The 20965-nt window shown below is 28.1% G+C and overlaps 2 protein-coding genes across 3 annotated transcripts in view; one reads left to right on the forward strand and one right to left on the reverse strand.

Annotated features, from left to right (window-relative positions):
- Window positions 1-20965, forward strand: part of LOC129975246 (rho GTPase-activating protein 18-like) — a 329739-nt gene that overhangs the window by 126008 nt on the left and 182766 nt on the right. For both annotated transcript variants that reach the window (XM_056088284.1, XM_056088286.1), the window contains exon 7: window positions 8126-8179. In XM_056088284.1, the coding sequence (XP_055944259.1) occupies window positions 8126-8179 (54 nt within the window). The remainder of the gene's footprint in view (window positions 1-8125; window positions 8180-20965) is intronic.
- LOC129975250 (uncharacterized) lies at window positions 9258-14204 on the reverse strand. The gene is made up of 3 exons (XM_056088292.1): window positions 14103-14204; window positions 12413-12719; window positions 9258-9920 (listed from the first exon to the last, which is right to left on the reverse strand). The coding sequence occupies exons 2-3, from the start codon at window positions 12706-12708 to the stop codon at window positions 9836-9838; spliced, it is 381 nt and encodes a 126-aa protein (XP_055944267.1). The 5' UTR covers window positions 12709-12719; window positions 14103-14204; the 3' UTR covers window positions 9258-9835.

Raw genomic sequence — 20965 nt, forward strand, 5'->3', positions numbered from 1 at the left:
GCAATATTGTTAAGCATTGGGTTAAATACAGGGTAATTATAATTAAAGCTCCACTTTGAAATGATCATAAAAGGAACACTACTGAACGTAATGTCATCAGACATGGTAATAGTTTAAAGGAGATCATGGGAATTTCTTTTCCGTTAAAAAATTAGTTCAAAGACTCACCACAAGAGGGGAATAGCGCTGTATGCAATATTGTTAAGCATTGGGTTAAATACAGGGTAATTATAATTAAAGCTCCACTTTTAAATGATCATAAAAGGAACACTACTGAACATAATGTCATCAGACATGGTAATAGTTTAAAGGAGATCATGGGAATTTCTTTTCCGTTAAAAAAATTAGTTCAAAGATTCACCACAAGAGAGGAATAGCGCTGTATGCAATATTGTTAAACATTGGGTTAAATACAGGGTAATTATAATTAAATTTCCACTTTGAAATGGTCATAAAAGGAACACTACTGAACATAATGTCATCAGACATGGTAATAGTTTAAAGGACATCACGGGAATTTCTTTTCCGTCAAAAAATAGTTCAAAGATTCACCACAAGAGGAGAATAGTGCTGTATGCAATATTGTTAAGCATTGGGTTAAATACAGGGTATTTATAATTAAAGCTCCACTTTGAAATGATCATAAAAGGAACACTACTGAACATAATGTCATCAGACATGGTAATAGTTTAAAGGAGATCATGGGAATTTCTTTTCCGTTAAAAAATTAGTTCAAAGACTCACCACAAGAGGGGAATAGCGTTGTATGCAATATTGTTAAGCATTGGGTTAAAAAGAGGGTAATTATAATTAAAGCTCCACTTTGAAATGATCATAAAAGGAACACTACTGAACATAATGTCATCAGACATGGTAATAGTTTAAAGGAGATCACGGGAATTTCTTTTCCGTCAAAAAATAGTTCAAAGATTCACCACAAGAGGGGAATAGCGCTGTATGCAATATTGTTAAGCATTGGGTTGAATACAGGGTAATGATAATTAAAGCTCCACTTTGAAATGATCATAAAAGGAACACTACTGAACATAATGTCATCAGACATGGTAATAGTTTAAAGGAGATCATGGGAATTTCTTTTCCGTTAAAAAATTAGTTCAAAGACTCACCACAAGAGGGGAATAGCGCTGTATGCAATATTGTTAAGCAAACTAGGACACGAAGACATCGGTTTAAAATGTGTTTAATCGCTTCTGAAACGCGTTACAATGCATGTTCAATGTGGCGTCCACCATTTTCTGAAAGCAAGTTAAGTTGCATTACTGCATTCTCATCAGCATCTCTTAGCATATCAGGAGGAGTGTTACGCACATATCGGTGTATTGCATCTTTCAGTTTCACCAAATTGTTTAGATTATCACCATAAACAGTGCTTTTGGCAGAACACACATTGGACATGCTTTGAACGCTTTCAGAAACGATTGGACACATTTTAAAACCGATGTTTTCGCGTCCTACTTTGCTTAACAATATTGCATACAGCACCATTTAACCTTTGGTGGTGAGTTTTTGAAATTTTTTGACGGAAAAGAAATTCCCATGACGTCCTTTAAATTATTACCAAGTTTGATAACATTTGGTCCAGTAGTTTTTTCTTTTGACCATTTCAACGAGGAACTTTAATTATAACTACCCTGTATTTCATGCTTAAATAATTAGGCTTCAATATAATTTGAACCTTTACAAAAGCTTTGAGTATGTTTTGTAAGTTATAGCCAATATTTTTCTATGGAATTAAATGGATGGTGTTGATGTCTATGGCACCAGAGCTTTCAATAAATAATTCTAAATGCAATCGTGCCATTTTAAACATGTTATGTGGTTCAGTATTTTAGTTATCTAACATCTGAATCTATTTTCTTATTTCCAATAATTAAATATCATTAAACACAGAATAACATTTATTGACGGACACGAAAACCACACGAACATAAAGATATTCATAGTTATCTCTAAATAGACATAACAAATCTGAATTAACAAAGCATTAAAAAAATATATCCAAGTTCTAGAAGATCTGCGCATGTGCCGGTTTCCATGGCAATCACAGTTGGAAAGAGAAAAAGGCGTCTCTTAGACAGAACAGATGGGATAGCTAATTTGCTATTTTAGAATATAAAAATAACAACGGATGTATTATTATGTAATGGATAATTAACGGATATGGTCTGTAAATGTTTTTCATGTTCAATTATAAATTTCATCTCAATTGGAATGTGGATCATATTACTAACTGATAAGTTCAAAACTTTAATTATGCGGTTCTATGGTGAAAAATATTTTTGCGTAATGGTTGTTCAGTTAGATTTGGACAAATTTTGAAAGTATACTTGAATGAACTGCAAACTATTTGAATGAACTGCAAACTATTTGAATGAAGTATTATCGTAAGGTGATCATGAAATATGATGCGGAATCCTGTCTACAAATTTCCACTTCGTTTCAGTGGGATGATGTTTTTTTACCTCGATGGAATTAACGTGAACCAAGCGGCTGAAGTGGCAGATTTTTAATAAAATTGGTATCAAATCCAGTTTCCCTTCCCAATAATAAGTGCCTTGTCGCTTCGGGATTATTACAGGAGATTCAAAACTATCAACAAATCAAGGAAGTTACCTTTTTTTCCTTAGTTCAAAAACCTTAGAATAAAAAAAAAAAATGGCTCAAGCCAAATCTGGAGAAAGTAAAGAATGTAGTCTTTTTTAATGCTTTTCATAGGCCCTGGTTTGATAAATCATTTTTGGTAATTTTCTTTTCTGGTCCACGTTTATTTTCTCACCATTAAAAGGAAAATTGAAAATTCTGCACTGATTGATTCCACTAAAGATAAAACAATAACAGTCTGATTTCATTTTTGGAAATTATAAAGATAAATGTGTCAAACAAGTGTTCAGTCGGCTCTTTTTTCATTTTTCAAGTCAACAGTTTCTTCTTTTTTAAAATTCATTTCAAATTTGAAAATCAGTGAAGAAAGAAAGAAATACCTTGCAAGTTAATTGGAAACCAATGCAACTAATTATTTATTTTTCTTTTGCAAATGGACCGGCACTTCCTAATTCTGTTGACAACGTTGCCATTATAAAAACATAAATTACTGTTCATTCTCGGATTCCGAAATGCGTCAGGACGCGTTTATTTAGTCAAGAAAGAGGCGTCAGGAAAGACGAAAATGTATATTAATTCTCATCTTTCTGCGAACCACCCCTTAGTGAAATACAAGCGTCGAAAAATGCTAGTCTCAGGATCCTGAAACAAAGATTAGTACGAAATTTAGATAGTGATTAAGGATATTGACGCTGAAATCCGAAATATAAAAACAACGAAAATATACATAGCACAAATGAAATTAAAGATGATATGGAGTTCTAATTGAGTGAAGAAAAGACACGGCATGATGTTCTTTAAAAAGTAAAATATTCATTATTAAAAATGTATGATTTCAAGAAAATCGTGCATTAAATCGCATATCCAACCAGCTTCACCACATTAAAATTTATGAAATGAAATATTTCCCCGGTTTCGAAACAACGCCATATGACATACAGCAAATAAACTCAGGCTATTATTATTCCAGTCCTGCATAATATATTCTTACCCTTGTCTTCTAGATGATAAATCACGCCTTAAGGCTATGTTCAAAATCCCGAATAAAATACAACCTTTTTCAAGGCCAAGACAGGAAGGGATGTTTTTATTCGTTAAAAAGCGGTGAAATTTTAGAATGACGTTTCCTATTCTCTTCCAATTCGTATGTTCAGCGGGTGAAAACGTTTATTTCGTAATTGTGGGTGTCGTCATACGTCCTTGTGAAGGTCCGGCGATCGTTTGCTTGTATTCGCAAACGATTTTATTGTGGTTTGAAGCTTGCTTGTGCTGTCTTTTCGCACGTTATCTGAGAATAATACTTTAGAATCGTTTGTTTAAAAGTTTTAATGTGTTTTAACAGACTGTACGAGAAATTTATTGCAGCAAGGAGTCGGAAATCTGGTTTGAATTAGATTTTATAACTTTTTCGAGGCTGATTTATCTAGAATTATGGATTCTAAGAGGAAATTCGGTTTGTAGATGTCCTAAGAAAATAAATTAGAAACAGACTTCAAATCGCTAACATTGTTGTGTGGTAATTCTTAGAGACGATTAATCTGTTTTTATATTATTTTTAACCAGCAATTTAACGAATGGTCTTTTCACAAGTTCCTTTCAGATTCCAAAGGTATTTATTATACGACTTCGTCAGTATAAAAACTGTGGAATTTAATCAAAACCGTCAGCGCCATTCCAACGCAGATTTTTATTTTTTAAATCCCCCACATGAGAGTTCTATGCTTCGTAATTTATAATACAGACAACTGAATATGCAACTTGGATGTCTTTTTATCGGTTGATCAAAACCAAAATGTGAAAAAGATCTACAACTTGTAAAAAGATTACTCACCGAATTTCATTTATTTAAATTGTGACATTTTTGAGTCATCGATTTTGCATCGATAGTGTACATCGATAGTGTACCCTTTGACAGATATGGTTCAAAATTTGATAAAAACTTAAACTTCGTACAAAATTTTATTTACCTGACTCGTTATGATTTTATTATGTTTTATAGGCAGGAGAAAGTATTGACTCAAAACTGTCTACCTTTTTTGACAGATTTCATTCAAATACTAAAGCTATGTACAAAATTTTGTTTTTCTAAAATGCTGCGTTTTGAATTATTCATCATTTCAAAGTACAGACAGACAAATGCCCACCCCTTGACGGATTTGATTCAATATTTAATATGGGATCTACACTTTAGGCATGATACCTCCGCAAATTTTGTTATTCGTCTAGTTTTTTTAAGTTTTGTAGTTATCATTCTCATTTAATCTAATAGCCACACAGACTTCAAGCGAATAGTTTCGTTCAAAATTAAGTAAAACTGTACAAATTTGGTGTAAAGAATGATATAGCGAATTTCATCCATGTAGCTGAAAGTGTGAGTCATCGTGTTCTAAGACAGAAAGGCAAGGTGACAGAATTAAGACAGACAGTAGACATATACAGACAGACATAAGTCCATAAATTTGTTTTTTGGAGTCAGAAATGTCTGAAACCTGGAGATACTTCAAAATCTCGACATCGAAACTTCTGACGATTATAATAATTATTTTTTGACAATTATAATTATTTTTTGATGATAATACGAGAAAATAAATTGTTTTATTATAATGAAGATAATGTGCGAAGATAATGTCTCGAAATGTGCATTTGTATAAACGCAATATATAAACTATGAAAATTGTTATAAAATATACTATTTAAAACATGTTTTAAAAAATATTATTATAAGAAAAACTGTGTGGAAATTAAATCGATAGCATTTAAAAGCTAATTTTTTTTGGATCTTAAATTTTCGTAAATATGATTTTTATGCAATCGTACACTTGAAAGCGAGTGAAAAAAAAAAATCTTTACATTCCGATGAATATTTAAGTAAAAATCTAATTATTACTTTATATTAGTTAAAAGAAAATGTGTCGTTTCATAACTAAGTTGCAAATATAAATGGCCTTTATTTTTGGTAAATTATTTCTAAAATTCCTAAAACGTACTGCTTTATATGCGTCGCGATCGTTTTAAGCAAACTCATAATTATTATCAATTGTCCATCATTTTTTTCACAACTTAAAATAAATAAATAAAATAAAAACTGAGATCGCGGCACAGGACCTTTCCTGTTACTGATTTCATTTTCTTTTTCTCTTTCTAAGAAAATTTTCACCGAAAATAACTTTCTCTTCTTATCTGAATCGCTCTTTACAAGAAATGGTATCTAACACAAAAATGTAACTTTTTGTTCTTTTTTCAAGTAAAATTAAAAACTATATTTTCTTCATTGGATTCTAATGAAGTGGGCAAGGTTCTTTATAAATAATCAATATAGTAATTTCGCCTCCATTACCTATTTCGGTACAAAACCTGTCTCGTGCAGGTTTTATATAAAGCCAGTATAGTCAAATCAGTAAAATTCGCGCATGTGTAACGTGCTATCTTACTGTATTGGCTATAATGGCGTTGTGTAAATCTTACTTTCGAGTAATTAAACCCTTAGAATAACTACATGTCAAAATGTTCTATTAATGTTAACTCTACGTCTAACAATCTGCTCTGAAAATCCTTTTTGCAATATGCTTGTTGCCTGATTCAATTTACATTTAGCCTATCAATATTATTTTCATTTTTATTGTACATTTCATCGCCAACATCATACATAAATGTCTGAGATAAGATTAAAAAAAATTGGGAATGCTAACATTTTTCTTGTGTATTTATAATACGTGTTTTATATGCAGTCTTGTAAAATGGGGAAAAGAACTCAATTTACATTTTAGTATTTTCTCGTAAACTGATTAATGATGGCTGATTGACTGAACTCGTAAACTGATAACTATAAAAATGTAAAGATTATGCATTACAATTCATCCATCTAACTTGTTGCGTTTTGATTTAACATGATTATATATCACAGATATATCGATAAATTGATTTGGTTCAAAACTTGGTATAGGTCTACACTTATGGCGTCTAGATCATATACTATATTTCATTCATTCATTTATCTTCAAGCTGCATTTTTGAATTACTGTACCGGTTTGCACACTGTACCGGTTACTGTACCAATATGCACACACACGGATAGACAAACAGATCTTCCACTGACGGATTTCATTCAAAATTAAATGTAAATCTGCATTTGTAGTGCAAGAATTATATAATGAATATCATTCATGCAGTTCACAAAGATAAATAGACAACGGACTCAAAAAAAATCTATATATAATTCAAAACTATTTTTTATCAAGCTCAGAGAGGTCTAATTATAAGTATTCCTCAAAATGATAAGGTTGAATTTTTAAAAATTGAAATAAAGTTTCTGGAACTTTGGGATTATCCCGCCGACCTGTCAACGCTCGCAGAAATGCGCCAAACGCCGACGAAATGCGCCAATGGCGCATTTTCGCGAGCGTTGACAGGTCGGCGAGATAATCCCAAAGTACCACTTTTCTTTTTTTTATATTCTTGTTAATTATTTACATGTAAGAGTTATTTCCACATAGCAATGTCAGTTAATCCAGATATATATTAATTATATACACCAGATATATACTTTTAAATTTTCCCATCGACCATTTTCTTTAGTAATATTTAAGTAATTTTTTTAAAATATATCAGATTTTTAAAACAGGTTGAAAAGTAGAAAATATATTTCGCCTAGATACACGATTTATGATCGTGATTTTAAAAAAAAATCTCCATTTCAGGATAATCTGCATGGGATTGAGAATTTGTAGAAGTTTTTAAATCTGTGTGCGGCTATGAGAAATTATTTCATTCTTTTTTGTCAATTTTAAAAACGTGGTATATTATTTTTTTTTCTTTCTTTAAATATTTTTTTTTCATTTTATAGCCTTGTGCGAGTGCAAATTTTGTAATTTTGAAATTTCCGATGAGCTAACGACTTGGCATGGTGCTATTTGTCGGTGATGAAAGTTTTTATCGATTGTAAAATTTGTATCGAACAGACAAGACAGTGAATGAATAATGCATTGTAATCTAGTTCTGAACTATATGTACAGTTTCAAAACTCTAGTTAAATAAGAAGTTAGTTTAAAATTGTTTGCAAAATTTGCACCGAGCATACAAACAGATAGAAAAGAAAGCAAGTTAATAGAAACGTGTTAAAAATGTTAAAAAAAATTTTAATAGAATGAGAAATAATTCTTTAAAAAAAACAATAATTCTTTAGAATTGATTCAACTTTAGTCTCTCGAGAACTAATAAAACAACCATATTACTGTTACTTTCCCAAATTCTCGCTATTTCTTTACATAAGAAATTATTTTTTCATGTGGTCTTGAATGTAAAAAGTAAGAATTATTTAGCAGAAAATTTTATTTTTCAAGCAATTTGTTTGTGAGAATTTCAACATAAATGAAAGAATTCCTTCTGAAATTGCACTGCCTATGATATACATATTACATGATCTTATTATAATTTAATGTTCTGTTATATGACTTCCACAGTTTTTCGTTTTATAGCAGTTTATAATTTCTTTTTTTTTATTTAGGAACCTGGATTCCAGGAAATATCTAACAGAATGAATTCAGTGAGCGACCTGGTGGTGAGTTATTTCAATGATTTCCCCAATTTCTTCCTTTCTTTTTTTAATGCCTACCTGAACTTGTTTTGTTATGATCAGTGCCGTTGCTATAGTAACTTGTTATGGTTCCCTTTGCACTTTTCAGATTTATAGTTTTCATCGAAGTTTGAAAAGAAGAAAAATATTTAATTCAGAAATGATTAATACAAATAATTAAAAATTATTAAATAAATTTCGAATCATTAAATGTGTATATTTTTAAAAAATGAATTTAATTCATCATCAGTTTTTAAATTAAAGGGGAAATTTTAATTATTGAACGTATTATTTTCTAATTATTGCTGATATGTGAAATTAGCAAATAGGCATGTAATTTATTATTATTGAAATATTACTATTTTCAATGCATATCATGGGCTTTCTTATTTATTTAAAAAATATTGCTATTTAACCCTTACCGGGGCAAGATTGCTTTTTTGAAGAAAAGCAAAAAAAAAAAAAAAAATGTATATATGTAGCTTTTTTACGCTGTAAAAAACATCAAAAAATAAAAAAAAAATCGTGTAATAAAAATCGTTTAATAAAACTAAGTTAAAATTATTTTATAGTGGTAGTATACTTTTATAAAGTTGTATGTATGGTATACTATACAAAATGAACATAAGGGTTAAATTTAAAATAAAAATGCATAATAAAATAGCTATGGATACTTAAAGAGTAAACTATAAATTATAAAATGCTGTAATAAGGCAATAAATTTGTGCTATTGAATAAATATATATTAAATTCCAGTAAAGTTTTATGCCTATCAAATCATTATTTTTCCGATCAATATTTATTTCAATACTTTGTTGTTTTTATTAGGTAAAATTTTTTAAAATCAGTTATTGATAATTTTGATTCAAACACTGGTATCACAGCTCTGTAAATTTATGTAAATACTTCAACGACTCAAAAATCAAATCACTGAAGAAAATTGCATTTTGTCATTTCCTTTATTAACAATATTTGACGGCTTCATGTTTTTTTTTTTTTTTTGTAAAGTAATAGAAGTATGAAATGTTGATATAAATGTATTACTCAAGGAAAAATAAAAAGCTAAATATGAAACAAAATTTTAATCAAATTTTCTACACATCTACAATACAAATGACAAGTGTAAAACAATTTACTATTTACATACTGACTATATTCACCCGTAGTAAAATATCATTGCTACAGTACAAGAAAATCTACTTAAACTCTTAGAAAAACATTTCTTTCGGTTTAAAAAAAATATTTGACAATTTTACCATCAAAAGTAATATATATTACTTTTGAAAAATTATAAAAATTTATATTAAAACATATTTTAATTTCTGCTTATTATTTTACAAAATATATGATTTTCAAATTTAGTAAGAATTCATTCTATCTACAAATACATTTCGGTGGGAAAATCCGTGCATTAAAAATTCCAAAGATTTTGATACCTTTCTTCATGCAAATCCGTTATACGGCATGGGCAGGTGATGATGATATAAAGTTTAAAAAATTGCACTTTCCAAATAGCAATACTTCAATTCGAATAATGCTGCAGCGCCATCTATCTTCCATTTATTGAAGTAATGAGATTTTGTGCTGCCATCTAGTAATGATAAGATGAACTAATTCTCAAATTTATGATTTTTTGTCTTCTCACATCTTCCCATAACCTCCACCACTAGGCATTTTCATTTCTTCTGCAGGTGGTTTCATCATCATCATTTCACCGCCCATCATTCTATAAGACATTAAATATAATAAAAGTTAATAAAATAACGTATTCAGTGCTATATATATTTATGAAAAATGTATATAATAATAAAAATAAGCAGAAAACGAAATATTTTCTTAATTTTGTGATGAAATATCTAAAATAAATAACATTCGTCCTATGCTGCGCGATTTTTTGATTTTTAATCCAAAGTTCTATAAATCTATATAAATTATACTATAAAGAAAAAAGGGTTTAAGAAACTAATTTTGAATATATATTTTTAATTAATTTTAATTAGTTTTATAAACAAGTTGATTTTTCTGCATCAGTAATGTTTTATGCTTTAAATAAAATACTGGAATATGGTAATGACTTTATAATACACTTATTTGAAAAGTATTCAAAAATAATTTTAAAACAATTAAATTATTAAAACGAAACTTGCTCCAAAATAATGGAATTATTTCGAGTTATCAAAATGCAAAATGTAATATAGGATGCACAGTCTATGAGTAAATTCATATTTGTAAATTCCATTACTTATGGTTCAATTCGAAGATTGATCGAATTCCGATTTAATGTTACACTTTTTTTGCGAATAATAACAAACTTTAATTGAAAAAGAAACTTGATTTAAATTTTCGTATTGAAATATAACTCAATATCTGAATTCAGTAATTTGACATTATCCTTGGTTTCAACATTTATTTCCAAATTTGCAAAAGAAATATAATATTGTTTGTATTTCCATCGAATTCTATTGTGTTAAAGGCTTTTTTATGATAGTGATAAGATTTTACGTTTTTTCAAATAGATTGATCGTTAAGACACGATTTTATGTATTGGGTTCAAGGGTTTCAAAAATAAGAAATAATGCATGAAGAGAAACATTTCTTGCATTCGCATTATTATTCATTTAGAATAATTTAAAAGAATTGCATATTCATCAGGAACAATACCGATTATGATACATAATCTACCTTATTCAAATGTACAGGAATAACTTATCAATCACAATTATCATCTCATCATAAGTGTAACATAATAAAATATCAATCCTCTATGTTTAATATTTTCTGTTAACATCAAACATTGATAAAAATATCTAAAAGCATTTAAAAAAATGATTCAAATGTTAACAAAAATATGTAAAGCATTTTTTAAAAATTTGATTAATCTGATATTTCATTTGAGCCAAATTTAGAATTATCTTTTACAGAAGAAAGTTCGGCGAAACTTCTTAAAATGCATAATCAATTGTGGTTAATGATAATTTAAATGAAATTTTTCCAACACATTATTGCCGCTTCAAAATAACTTTAATTTTTTTAAATCAAAATTTGAGAAGTATTTATAGTTTTGAATTCAAAAGTAAGAGAATACGATTAATTTTAAAGAATCTCATGAATTAGAAATTTATATTAGAATATTTATTAGTAAATAAAGTGAACATTGCGTCTGGAAGTAATGTATATGTACCTTCTTAGATCGAAATATTTTCAGTGGTGGGAAAAAATAAGGTTCTGGTGAATAAAAATAATCATGTAACAAGAACAAAGAAGAAAACTCTAAATAATAGTTAAAATGTAAATATTTAATGCAATAAATTATGAGGAAAATGAGGAGGATATTTAAGCAATAAATTATGAGGGAAATGAGGAGGATATTTAAGCAATATATTATGAGGGAAATGAGGAGGATATTTAAGCAATATATTATGAGGAAAATGAGGAGGATAATTAAGCAATAAATTATGAGGGAAATGTGGAGGATATTTAAGCAATAAATTATGAGGAAAATGAGGAGGATATTTAAGCAATAACTTATGAGGAAAAACTTTGATGTGTGAGATATTAGATTGATGATAAATTAGTTCAGCTATTAATTTTTCATCGATATTTTCTTTTCTTTCATCGATAATTTAGTATTGTCGATTTACCAGTTATTTTTTTTTTAGTTTTAAACATCAGCTTTTTCTTTATTACCAATGAATTCAAATCTCATTAAGGATTGAAATAAGAATTCAAATCCTTAAATATAAATTCATTGAGTATTGTATTCAAATCTGATTAATAAAGCGATTATTAATAAAATATTACTGCAATTACTGAATATAAATGCGCATCTTTACGTCATATTTTGTTAGGGATCACTGGATATGTGAAAATTTTATTTTCAAAACCGCTGACATTATATCGCAGCGCAATCTTATATGTACATTCAAAAACAAATTCCGCATTAATAACAACTTAATTTCTTATAATAATAACTTACGTATTAATAATAGATTAATTTATTTTAACTTAAGAGAAATATTTCAACAAATCTTTATGATTTTATTGCTTAATTTGCTTTTTAATATAGAAATGCTTGTCTGAAATTCACACAGAACAAATTTTAGCCCTTCAAAATTTAACTAGTAAAGCTTAAATAGAAAAGAGGACTATTATTTATATGTCTAAAAAGAAGTATTAACAGGCTTTAATTTTTAATATTAATAATTGCTTAATACTCACGGGTAGGGCATCATGTGCATGGGCATAGGCATAGGCATGGGCATTTCAGGCATTTTGGGCATTTCCATCTCCATTTTGCCTTTTTTGAGCAACATCTCCACCAGACCAAGAGGGATGGGCAGGGGGATGATGGCGATGTCCTTCTTGGGGGAGAGGGCCCTCAGGAGCAGGATTTTCTTGAGCAGCTTCTTCAGCTTGAAGTTGACTCCGGCCTCGCTCTCGCGCAGCTGGGTGGTCAGCAAGACCATCAGGAGCAGCGTCCAGGTGAGGGATTTCCTTTGGGTTTCGACTGCCATGTCTTTGACTTCTAAAATAGGAAGAAATCAAAATGATGTGGAAGTTTTGGTTAATTTTAACTTTTTAATGATGATTTAACTTTTTTTTAACCCTTCCTCGCCCTTAAAGTTTGAATATCAGATTATCTAAAACTTCTCAAGAGTTAATGCAGGTTTATGAAGTAAGAACCAACTGGTGAATATTTATAAATGAATGGATACTTATAAAACAGTTATAAGAAAAAGGTGAATTATTTAGTAATTGGTATTTCAATTATTTTAAAAATATACAAATAAACAGTTCTTTGAAAATTATATATGAAATTCTTCTAATTTTCTGAGTAATTTCTGTAATAATATTTATAGTTCTGCTTTATTTTAAGAGAAATAGTTTAATTATTATATTTTAGGGGCTTGATATTATCTTTTTGTCTGTTTTACCTAATCATACACATTAAAAAAACATCCGTTTGTTTTGGTTGATTTCAGTAGTAATATAACTTACAACTTGAATTTAAGAAGGATTTTCGATTGATAAAAATGGCTAAAATACATAAATTTCAAAGCAAAAGACATCAAAATTTGAATTATATTACGTCTCTTCTTCAATTCCTCTCTCTCTCTCTCTTGCAACCAAAATACTAAAACAAAATGCAGAAATACAGTAGATGATTCTTATAAATTAAATTGTATTTGCACATATTCCTTTAAAAGAACTCTTCTTTTTGGAAATGAGAATTTATAGATATTACTACAACAATCTTCTTCGCTTAATGAATATAAATAATTTTTTTTTAAAAAAGAATAATTCATTTTTTCTGAGAAATGTTTTAACATATGTCAGATGCATTCACTTTTATGAAATAATATAAAAAATATTTGGAATAATTTTGAGTCTGCCAAATATTTATTGAAAATGAGAAATAACGGAATTTTTATTTATTCTATGTTAGTAGAAATTCTGAGCTTTAAATTAGAATCAAATCAAAATGTATTAGGATTTCTTTCTATATTTAATAACTCTTAATAAGAACCAATACTAATTAATTGTCACAGGATAAGTAAAACTTCTATTTTAATGATTATACATAATTTGAAATAGTTAACTTTAACAAGAGTATTTTTTTAATAAAGTATATCTTTGATTATATAAAAACTTAATAAAATATTTTTTTTCGAAATAATTTTTTATATTTTTAAAATTTACTAACTATACCTGAATTTTAAAAAAAAAATTAGATCTGCTGTAATTTTGTAACCTATTCTTTAAAGAGGATTCTAAAGAAAATATTTTTCGAAGAAAACTTTAAAATATGATTTAAGAACGTTTGAAATACTAAAGAATCTAAACAATCTTCAGTTATCTTACTGTATAATCGTAAGACATATCTTATATATCTTACTTGATCACCTACCTTTGGTTATATCAGCAAATCTTCAATTGCAAGTCGTCGGTTTCTGAAGCCCAAACCTCAAGTCTGTATCAACTCTGCATCGCATCCATCTTTATATACTGATGCATATACACCTTCCTTAACTCAGAAGAAACCGGGTTTTTTCCTGGATTCATTCACCTTTTTCCTGTCTTATTACCCAGCTGCAAATCTTTTCTACTTTAATTGGCCTCTCGCTATGCTAAGGGTAACTCGGAATTCTCTCTGGTGGAATATTTAATCATGGAAGACGTTCCTTACTGCAGGTTCATACGATCATTTGACCCACTGATCTAAACAAGGTGCGTGATTTTGTCTCCTGTGGAGGTATATATTTCTGATGCTATTTTGAATCCGCTTTTTTTTAATGTTTATTTAATTTTGATGTCGGTTTTCCTTTTGGAAGTGCCGCTCTTACGTAATTTCTTCTCGAAGGTTTAGTTTTGGTGTAATTTTTTGAGTAATTGTGTGATGTGTTAAGCCTAGATGAATGGAAAGAAAGGTCCCAATTATTTTTAATATCTTTTGATGTCTAGCGAGTATAAAATTACACTTTCGTTCTTCAAATAACACGAAAGCATGTTTTGTGAGCGATTATAAGTGACATGACGGTGTATTATAAAGTCAAATAATTGACATTAGATGATGTTTACATAGTGTCTTATTTCCGTTTCTTTTCTTTGTTTTTTTAAATATTCGCAAGAATTGCGAACCGTTTAATGTTTTTGCTTTAGTTTAAAATGTTATGTTTATTTGAATGCTTTTTTTTTTGAAAATATAAATGTGCTAAATTTATCATCAGATATCCAACGAATTTGAAATGATGTTTTAAAGTGAAAAATTCTAAATTTATTTTATAATCTAAAAATAAAGCTTTAACTTTATAGACTCTAAAATAATAATGATTTTTATTTTGTGTAAGATCTAACTACAAAGTGTAAGATCTAACTCTTTTGTGTAATATCTAACTTTTTTGTGTAAGATCTAACTTGAAGCAAAGTTCTCAAAAAATAGTATTTGAAAGGTTTATATTTACTCTCTATGTATTGACTCAGCCATAGTTTGCTTCAGAAAACTTTGTTAAAAGAATCTGGAAATAGCATTTTTTTTTCTGGTGTATTTATATGAACTAATTTAGAAGCTCATTTTTTAAATGCATTTTCTAAAAAAGTGAATATTTCACTATGATTGCTTCACGAAAAAAATGATTTCTCAAAAAAACAATTGAGTAAAATTGAATAAAATTTTCGATTCATGCATGCATTATGCAAAATCACGACTCAGAATTTAGGAAAGTTTCCTTTAATGATGTTTAATGTCACTTTTGAATAATAAGCGCTGAAACTGAATTGACGAGAAAATATAGTTTAAAACTTAGCAATTTTTGACAGTTTAAAAAGTCGCCATGTTGTTTTTTAAAATTATTTATCTGCTGTTCATTTTCAGAGTTAATAAGTCATTAAAAGTAGTAAATAATCTTTATAGATACGAGATCCATAGCATGCTTAGGAAAATCCATCATTTATCAAAAGTGAAAGTGTCATATAATAAGCATACTTTTTTCTTAACTAAAATGAATATTGCTCTTATTAAAAATATTACTTCGCTAAAACAATAAGAACGACAGAAAAAGAATGTACATTTTCTAAAATTTTTAAAAAATTATAATTTTTTAAATGAAAATTTGGTAAGAAAACTTGAAAAAAGTTATGAAATCAAATCAAATAAAGTAATATATATGGGAATCTTTGATAGGAAATGTACATGGAAACATTTTCACAAAATGTGAGTTAATCTTTTAATATCCGTTTTTAGTGGCGTGAGATTGTTTTTATTGCACTTATTTTACTATATGAATCAATATATTCTACTTTACAATAAATATATTCTACTTTATGGAAGCATTAAATCAATTAAAGTATCCAAAATTAGTTTAAAAAATCTGGAAAGAATTTAAATATTCTATTTTCTAATCCTTAAATTTTACTGAAACTCAGTTTTTTGTCAATCCTTTAATAATAATCGGAGACAAGCAAAAGCTTAGTTAATTCTTATTAAAAAACTAAGTAATTAAAAATTTGATAATTTATTAATTAATAAGTTATGAAGTATTAAGAAACAAATTTATGCAAAATTTGAAAACCAAGACATTTTTGTTGAACGTATTTTATTAATTTTATCATACTGGTCTACAATAAAATGTAATACTATTTAAGCTAAAATTAACAAATCCAGAGTTATCAATCAGTGGATGATACCGATTTTACAGTTATTACCTACTTTTAAAGTTTTATCATCATAAGTTAGTCTTAAAAGCAGAATAAGAAATGCCATTCTGTCAAATCAAAACCAGCCCATATACATCGAGGTTCCAAAGATTTTTTTTATTTTTAATCTTATATCCGGAAGTCAAATCCAAAAATTGATTCCTCTACTACCCTAATCATTTTTATGGGAAATCAAAGCATTATCTATTCCCTTTTTGATATTTTCGAATAACTGCTAAATTATCGTCTGCCTTGATATAATACACAAATAATGTGGACAGCTGAAACATGTCCGATTGGATCACAAACTTGACCTTCGCCAAATGTGAATCGTTTTCTTGTAACGGCGTTGTTTAACCGATAGACATTTATTGGCAATACTTTTGTTCTATTGTTCGCGGATGACCTAAGCACCTGCCCCTCAACTTGACTCCAACAGGTGGTTTCCCTTTCCCAGAGGTCGCACGTATATTCCAACTTTGCTAAGTGTTTTGACCACTGCATTCTATTTGAATTTTTTTGTTCTAGTCGGTTAATACCTAGTAGAACCACTATCTTGAACGAAATTGGGTACCTTGCACGATATGTGTACTTTTTGAACAATGTGACCCTGTTTAAAGAATAAAATGTTAGGAAACTTTTTCCAGAACAATTGTATATTTTTTCGAACCTTGTGAGATCTTAAAGTCTAAAGCACTCAATATTTTACTTAGATTATATTCTGAAATTGTGATTAAATAAAATAAAAATTTCGAATAAAATTGTTACATAATCAGTTTTATATTTTATAATTATATTAAACTAAATAAAAGTTTCGAAATTTTCACTCAGTAAATAAAAGTTGCTGTAAATGTCAATACAAATTTCGAATTGTATTTTATGATTGGGCTTTTATGAATAAAATTTTTTAAATAAAGTGTCCCACCGTTTACCATATATTTTATGACTGTATTAAATTAAATTAAATTAAATTGCGAGCTAAATTGGCTTACTATTATTTTTATTGCGATGACAATACGAAATAGCCAAATGATGACTATCTCAAATACATATAAAAATAGAGTTTTTGAAAAAAAATGTACAGTTTTTTACTTAATAAAAAAATCTATATCCAATATTCTTCATGTGATATTGATATCTGAATATTGCAATTTTCCATTACAAGAAAATTTATTACGAGATTCAAGATATTTTGTTTGAAATAAATAATATTTTGCAACAGCAATACAAATTCATAAATATAATAAATGCAAACATCTTGAGAACATTTCTTTTTTTTCAACGGTTGTTTGAGATAAACTGATTAATTTGCGTTGGTTCATATATTTAATAAATGAAAAGACGAAGAAAAAAATATGCACATACTGAAAATTTAATAAAATAAGAAATTTATTTCAAATATATTTTTCGCACAATTTCGGTTTTTTTTTCCAGTCAGATGCTACCGATGACGATGCGTCACAAAACTGCGATTTTATTATCTCTTATTACTTTCTATATAAGAAGTATACTCAGAGGCAATATTGAACTCGAAATTATTGCTAATTTTAATCATAAAGATTTCCATGAGTCCAAAAAGCATATTTGTGAAATTGTCTGTCTGTCTGTCAGATAATGTCTTTTTGTCACTTTGCATGTCTGAACATAGAAACGCTTCGAGTTAGATGAATGAAATTTGATATATGGCTTTGACATCGTATTTATAGATTTTTTTTCAAATTTTAAACAAAAACACCATTATTACAGAAAATCAGTATTGCAGGATCGTAAAAATTCTGATAAATCTCATCATCTGAGATACCATTGAGTTCGAAAAACATTCTCGAAATTTTCTGTCCGCATCTGAAAAAGATACTCAAAATCTCAACAAGCTTGACAAATGAAATTTGGCACGCGGTCTTTATAACAAAACTGTAGATTTTTTAAAATCAAATTTTAGATGGAACCTTTTGGAAAAATCATCAGCGTACGAAAACAGAAATTAAAAAACGCAACAAACTAGACAGTGGAATTTGATATACCCTTCTGACATTAAACTCGTAGCTCAGAAAAATTTTGGACTTTAGAATTTAGCAAAGTTGTAAAACGCAAATTTGATTCTCGTTGCTTTGTTGCAAGGCTAAACACAAATCGCCATATTGTGTTAATGTAAAGTGATCTTGAGAAAAAACAATCATGCAGTTTTGAATATTTTAAGCATGAATTTCTCTTTTTGGGTTTCAAGCTTTTGATTGGGACATTTTACTGTTTTGCACACATCCTGGAATTGCATTTTCTGAAATATATTCTTCTCTCTTTTTCTGGTTTCAGGTTTTATTCGTTTATCTTTTATTTTATTTTTTAAAAACTTACTCTTTTGCAGCAATGATAATGTGCACATATACAAACCAGAGGGAGAGGTATTTTCTAAACTTTCTTGCGTATTCTCCAATCAAAGTCTTATATCACACCCCATATAAAATTATAGAACTTCGGATAAAACCACAAATGATTTGGATGACATTAGCGAACAATAGTTACGAAATATAGATCTTTGACGTGAATTAAACATTTTAACTGAATCTGTTGTGCAAATATTTGTTTTGAAAACCTTTTTGCCTACCGAATGAAACCCAAACTTGTCACGAAACTACAATTGTCACAAGATAACATGCAGAATGTAATTAAGTCCTTCTATTTATGAGTTATTGCGTTTACATATATGTGGAACATATATATACCAACATATGGTCGATCCTTCGACAAATTTAATTCAAAATTTGATAAGAATTTGTCCTTCTATTTCTGAGTTATTGCGTTTACATATATGTGAAAGTACAGACCAACATATGGTCGATCCTTCAATAAATTTAATTCAAAATTTGATAAGAATCTATGGTTTAACTGTATACCATATTTTATATACCTGTATACCATATTTTATCTATATACTCCTTGCGTTTTGGAGTTATCGAGTTCACCAGTATTCAGACAGCCTGGAGGACACATCCTTTAATGCCGTTCGTTGAAGATTTGATAAAAATCTACAAATTTGGTTGTAAATCCATACATTAAATTTTATACGTCTAGCTCGAAGCGTTTCTGACTTAACGTGTTCACAGTTGCACGTAATGCCATAAATATATTTTTTGAGGTCATATAGGTCTGAAGCATGAAAATTCTCCGAAATCTGTAGTTCGGATTTTTTTTGACGATAGCAATATTTCCTCCGTGCTTCTTATGCGAGAAAGTAAAAAATTATTTAATATCGTTGTAACGCTCATTTGTATGAATGCAGTTACTAAAACAATAGAAGTATTAAATTTGAGAAAAAGTTATGGAAATAATAATGGTGTCACTGAGAATATCATTTTTTTAAATGTTGATATAGAGAATATCATTTTTTTAAAATGTTGATATAGAGAAAAACATTTTTTTAAATGTTGATATAGAGAATATCATTTTTTTAAAATGTTGATATAGAGAATATCATTTTTTAAAAATGTTGATGTAGAGAATATCATTTTTTTTAAATGTTGATGCAGAGAATAACATTTTTTTAAATGTTGATATAGAGAATAACATTTTTTTAAATGTTGATATAGAGAATATCATTTTTTTAGTGTTGATATAGAAAATATCATTTTTTTAAAATGTTGATATAGAGAATATCATTTTTTTTTAAATGTTGATATAGAGAATATCCTTTTTTTAAATGTTGATATATAGAATATCATTTTTTTTAAATGTTGATATATAGAATATCATTTTTTTTAAATGTTGATATAGAGAATATTTTTTTATTTTTTTGAGTGATACGAAAATGGAGTTCATATATCTGAAGTTAACGAAAAAAAAAAAACGATTGATTTTTAGTTAAAAATATAATTATAACTAATACAATATTTAATGTGCCTTTCGCCTCCTATAACTAAGAATTGCCAAATCGATTGCCCTTTAGTTTCAACGGTGTATAATATAGAGCGTGTTTATTTTTATCTTGCTTATCGCTGATTAAAGATAATGATAAGTGATACTATCTAAGAATATTATATCAAAAATAATTATTAGTCTATATTCTGTTGCACATCTTGTATATAAAAGGTTTCACATGAAATGCGAGAAAGTATATTATTTAGTAATTTTCCATTATTTTCAATGTAAATTAGTTGTTGAATTCCAAAACTTATTTTGAGGAGTGAAATCTTAATCGAATTTTAATATTTATGCTTTTCAAGCATTTGAGATGTATAAATAATATTTATATTACATTTTTTACGATAATGAAGTACATGTATTTTTATAATAGCATTATAATGGCGTTTTTAATTATGATTTATTAATTTGATGATAAATTATTATTATTTTTTTCAATTTTCACTTTTATAATTATACGATTCCCTATCCTCTCACATATTATTCAGAATTGTTTGATTGCAAATAATATGCAAAAATAAATTTTACGAATCCATTTTTGCAAATAACTTACATAAAAAAATCTGAAAATCTTTTAAGAGAAATTAAATAAGAAAAGAAAATAGTAACTTTCATGTTGAATTAGCAAAAGTCATGTTAGTGTTTAATTTTCTTTATGTATTA

The sequence above is a fragment of the Argiope bruennichi genome, chromosome 7 (genome assembly GCF_947563725.1).
Source record: "Argiope bruennichi chromosome 7, qqArgBrue1.1, whole genome shotgun sequence".
Lineage (NCBI taxonomy): Eukaryota > Metazoa > Arthropoda > Arachnida > Araneae > Araneidae > Argiope > Argiope bruennichi.

Excerpts from the sequence above, each read along its gene's own strand:
- LOC129975250 (XM_056088292.1), bottom strand. The coding sequence starts at position 12,708 with ATGGCAGTCGAAACCCAAAGGAAATCCCTCACCTGGACGCTGCTCCTG. Across the intron at positions 9,921-12,412 it reads ATGCACATGATGCCCTACCC|AATGATGGGCGGTGAAATGA; the intron begins GTGAGTATTAAG and ends AATGTCTTATAG.